Source organism: Octodon degus, unplaced genomic scaffold, assembly GCF_000260255.1.
Source record: "Octodon degus isolate 3935 unplaced genomic scaffold, OctDeg1.0 scaffold00148, whole genome shotgun sequence".
In the NCBI taxonomy this organism is placed as follows: Eukaryota; Metazoa; Chordata; class Mammalia; order Rodentia; family Octodontidae; genus Octodon; species Octodon degus.
Window position 1 is genome coordinate 4,913,911 of NW_004524724.1, and position 5,035 is coordinate 4,918,945.

Consider the following 5,035-nt stretch of genomic DNA (forward strand, 5'->3'; position numbering starts at 1 on the left):
GGTTGCTGAACCGAGCGGTCCTGCGCCGAGCTAAGATCCCCGACGGCTTCGGGCAGAGTCCGCCGGAGCCAGCTGTGCACTGCGATCTAATGCGGCCGGCCACGCGGGCTCCTCCCAGTCCAATTCGGCCGCTGCTGGAGCCCCTGAAGGCACGGCCGCTCCCCGAGCCTCCGGCCCCACCCGCGGCGCCCCGCCCCGCCCCCACCCGCGGCACCACCCCCAGCCGGGCGGGAGGGCTTGTAGCGGGCGTCCCCAGCTAGGTGGCCCCGGGAGTCCCCGGCCGGCGCTGCACACGCTCCGCTGACAGCGCTTCACGCCGCCGGCAGCCGCTGATCACGCGCGGCGCCGCGCGCCTATTGGCCGGTGCCTCACACACCTTTGCTTCTGATTGGCTGCCCTCAGGCCCCGCCCCCACCCCCGCCCGCGGCGCGGAGCCGGCAGGGCTACCTGAATGGGGCGGGGGCAGACGGCGCGCTGCGCGGAGGGAAGCTGAGGGCGTCGAGGCTTCGTCTTGCGCGGTGCGGTGACCACTATGCTCAGCTTGGGTGCTGCGCTCCAGCGGGCTGCGGTGAGTACGAGGAGCGGGATGGGGCTGGGGATGGAGTGGTCCTGTGGGGCCCCGCCGCCGGCCCAGGGAGATGCCCGCGTGGCCTCAGAGTGCGACCGGGTTAGGCAGAGGTGCGCGGTGTTTCGGGACGGGGTGGAGTACGGGATCCCGCCGGCCGAGAAGGCACCTTGCAGCAGCCCTGGGGAATGCAGGTGTGGACCTGCCCGTGGGAGCGCACCCAGTCAGCCCCCGTGTGGGGGGGGGGCGCGGTGACCCCCGGGAAGTGCAGGACAGTGTCCCGAATGGAACGCCCCGCATGTCTGGAGATACGGATGTCGCTGGGGAGGGGCACAGGACGGAATCTCGGAAAGAAGGTACAAGACAGGGTCCAGGAGAGGAGGCGCCCACAGCTGGCCGAGGGGAATGCCCGTGTGGGCCGGAGGGCGCCTGGCTGGGAGGAGTGTAGACGGGGCCTGGGGCTGAAGCAAACCCCCAGCCCCGCCAGAGATGCTCATGTGGACTCAGAATGTGCCCTGGCCAGCCTTGGAGAGCAGAGTGCAGCCGGAAGGGGTGCGCGACGGACCCTGGGGAGATGCCCGCGTGGACTGGTGGCGGCGACGTGGCCCTCGAGGCTGCAGCCGGGGACCCCACGCGGGCCAGCAGGTGGCCACCAGGCGCCCTCAAAACAGGCGGATGGGCGGGAGCCGTCGCGAGACGCGGGGGCGGGAGGGGCCTGGTCTGGGTCCCAGCGGCGGGCGAGGGCGGCGGCGGGGCTTTCGCAGCCCGGCTCCTCCTCCGCGTGGCGCGGCCCCGGGAGCGCCTCGTCCCCGGGTGACCCGGCTGGCCCAGCCGGGGCGCGCAGCGGTCTGTTCCTAAGGGAACGGAGGCGGAGCGGGAATGCCGGGTGGCCCCGCCCTCAGCCACTGCCCCCCTCCCGCGGGGCGTGGGGGCGGTGGCCCAGGAAGTAGGGGAAAGGTGACGGCGCGGCGATCCCAGTTCACGTTTCCTGCGCCACCCCGCAGTAGCTGATCACGCTTTGTTCACATGCCTCGCCCCCGCCCCGCCCCAGCCCCGCCCAGCCCACGGACCAATGAACGCGCGGGCCGCCGCCCGGCTGGCCAATGATGGACCGGGGGCACGCGGACGTGCGCGCGGGGAGCGCTGGCGGTGAGTCACTGCCGCGGGAGGACCCCGCCCCCGGCTGTCTGCCGCTCGCCGCCTGTGCTGCCCCGCTATGCCGCCCGCCGTCTGCCTAGCTCTGCGCCGGCGGCTCCCGCCCCGCCTGCTGCCCAGCGGCTTACGTAAAATGTCTGGTTATGCAATTGCATTGTTAGCAATTGTTCCGGGAGCCGGGCTCTCCACACGCAGGAAATGTGCGTTTTTTTTAAAAAAAAATGAGCGTTGAGAATACCTTGCAATGTAATATATTATGTTAATTTTATACAAGTCTCTTTTAGCTAAGGGAAGTCTCTTTTTAGCCAGGTTTTGTCTTTTTAAAATGCAAGTCAAAAAACTGTAAGTGCAGGTATGAATAGTTCTTGCTATCAAGCAATACTTGAAACAGGTTCTATTTTGTCAGCTACAGACTCTGCCCCGTTCAGGCTTTTCCAGATCCCAAATCAAATGTTTTTCTGGTTGTATGGTTTTTACTGTTGTGTTTGTTGGCCATTATTAGCGTAGAAAATCTTTGTGTTAGGCATAAACAAGATTAGTGAAAGGTTAGGGGGCAAAGCTTGATTTAAACACAGCCTTAGCATATTCTCCACGTATTTCACTTTATTTCCCTTTGCTATAGATAATCAAGTTATCAGGAACTTTATACTTCCAATAATCTGGCTTCACTTGAAAGAGTCCCTGAGGATCCTGATTACCCATTGGATTTTATCCCAAAGGAATGGGCAAAGGTCGGCACTGTGTTGGAGTCCAGGGCTCCATCTCCCGTAAATACAGGATTGTGTGGGCTCCCTGCCTCTTTCTGCTATGAGATCAAAACTCAAGCCCCCTTGTACAGACTGCCTTTCCTAGCCTGCCTCATGTAGCCTGTCCTAGCCTGAGGAGGTTTTGTGTGTGTGTGTGTGTGTGTGTGTGTGTGTGTGTTGAACCCAGGCTTCATGTTTGCTAGCCTGTGCTCTTTCAACTCCAGCCCCCTTTAGGTTATTTTATTTTTTGTGGCAAAATCGTACTAAGTTGCCCATGATGATCTCCAAACCTGTGGTCCTCCTGTTTCAGCCTCCTGAGTGTCTGGGCTTGTAGGTGGACACCACCACACCCAGGAAGAGGGTCCTCATCTCTGCTCTGTTGGCTGCTGCCGGAAGACTGTAGGACGAGGTCTTCCCCTCAGGCTGGGGCTTCTCTGCCTCTCAAATGCAGCACGAGCTCGGGCTTGGCCTCCTTGGTGGAGGTTTTCCCATCTTCACCTTGCCAGGGTTGTAGTGCTCAAGTGTACCAGATGGGAAAGGAGCCTGAGGGAGATTTTGCTACCATTACCATGAAGACTGGCTCTCCCCGCAAATGTGGCCAAACTTCCTAGACTTCTGTCTTTGGATGCTAAGAAATACGCTTTTAAGCTTTTGATTTTTGTTCTTACAGGAGGAAAGAATGGAAGTGATTTCTGAAAAGTGCAGAGAGAGTGTGTACTCCTGGAACAGAACTGCAGAGAAGAGTGACTATGAGGCCGTGGAGGCACTCATGACTATGAGCTGCAGTTGGAAGTCTGATTTCAAGAAATATCTGGAAAACAGACCGGTCACTCCGGCATCGGACACGTCAGAGGAGGAGGGCCTGCTGCCGGGGACACCTGACTTCCACACAGTCCCCACATTTGTGAGTGCTGCTGTTTCTCAGTGGGTGTGGGGCATGGAATCCCTCATGCTTTGTGTCCTGAGTCCCAAGTTTCTCATGCTGTTGCTGTTTTTTCCCTTTAGTGTCTGACCCCACCCTACAGCCCCTCTGACTTTGAAGCCTCTCAAGTGTCAACCCTGATGGCACCGGCGCCATCTGGCGGACATTGCAAGTCACTGTCAGTCCCTGCCAAGCTCCACATAGCTGCGCCTTACAAAGAGGAGGAAAAGAGCCCCCCACCCATCCCCAGACTTCCCAAGGCACAGGCGACAAGTGTGATACGGCACACAGCTGATGCCCAGCCCTGCAGCCACCGAGCCTGCCCTGTGAAGACCTCCAGCACCCTCAACTACCAGGAGGGCTCTTTCCAGAGAAGGCCCCACCCGAGTGTTGAGGTTGTGAGGAAAAATGTGCCCTGCGCGGCTGTGTCTCCCAGCAGAGCCAAGTGTGAGCCTGACACATTGGCTGCTGCCAGTGACCCGGTGGCCACTGCACCCCGTGATTCCCCCACGCCTTCCTTGGACGCCATCCTCTCCAGGGCCTGGCCTGGCCCCTCATCCCCACAACCCCCAGCAGTGGCCTCTCCACCCACGGTGCCCACGCTGGGGACATCGCCGCCACTGCCAGTCATCTGCCAGATGGTCCCCCTGCCTGCACACAGCCCTGTTGTGACCACTGTTGTGCCCAGCACCCCACCCAGCCAGCCGCCCACCGTCTGCCCGCCAGTGCTGTTCATGGGCACTCAGGTGCCCAAGGGTGCCGTCATGTTCGTGGTGCCCCAGCCTGTGGTGCAGAACCCGAAGCCGGCGCTGAGCCCACATGGCACTAGACTGTCTCCCATCGCTCCGGCCCCTGGGCTCACCCCCTCCTCGGCCAAGGCAGCACCACAGGTGGACTCCTCCAGGATCCGGAGCCATATCTGTAGCCACCCGGGCTGTGGCAAGACATACTTCAAAAGCTCCCATCTGAAGGCGCACGTGAGAACACACACAGGTACCGTCTACTGTTCATGTCCTTAAGATGAGTGATAGGCAGAGTGTGGTTAGGGAGCGTGGAGGGATAGGCCTGGCATCCTAACACTCTGGGAGGTGAGGCAAGGGGATGCCAAGTTGGACTGCAGCCTGGGCAACTTAGTCAATAATGAGAGCCTGTCTCAACGTTTTTAAAAATGGTAGGAATGTAGCTCAGTGTGAAAGTTTGGGTTCAGTCCCCAGTACCATTAGTCATGAAGTATGTATTTATGATTACATACAGAAAGCAGATGTGTTAGGAAAGAATGGCGTTGTCCACCAGTGCAGGGCATGAGCCTGGCCACCGTGAAGGCCACCAAGAGGCTCCCTCCATGCTTTTTTTTTTCTCCGAATGCCTTCAGGGCATGATTGGCTGGCTTGGGTTGTGGGGATCGAACCACAGCACCCTGAGCCTGACTGTTTTGTTGAAGCAGCCACTTAAAGAACTGAGCTAAGGGGCAGGCCCCTTCTCCATGCTTTTCATATGATACCAAAGGGCAGTTGTGTACACAGCTAGGTGATTAGCGAGGCAGAGCTAAGGTCTGAAGACATTTTGGATTGCGTTCTTAGGAGTGGAAGAGTTGAGTGGCTGTGGTAGCATGAAGGTTGAGGAGCAGAGCGCGCCCGTGACCCCACG

The 5,035-nt window shown here is 59.7% G+C and overlaps 1 protein-coding gene across 1 annotated transcript in view; it reads left to right on the top strand.

The window, feature by feature from the left end:
• Positions 1-445: 445 nt before the first annotated feature.
• Klf10 (Kruppel like factor 10) overlaps positions 446-5,035 on the top strand; it is a 6,559-nt gene continuing 1,969 nt past the window's right edge. The window contains exons 1-3 of the mRNA XM_004642279.2: positions 446-568; positions 3,137-3,370; positions 3,472-4,381. Coding sequence (XP_004642336.1) covers positions 533-568; positions 3,137-3,370; positions 3,472-4,381 — 1,180 coding nt within the window. The 5' untranslated portion in view covers positions 446-532. The remainder of the gene's footprint in view (positions 569-3,136; positions 3,371-3,471; positions 4,382-5,035) is intronic.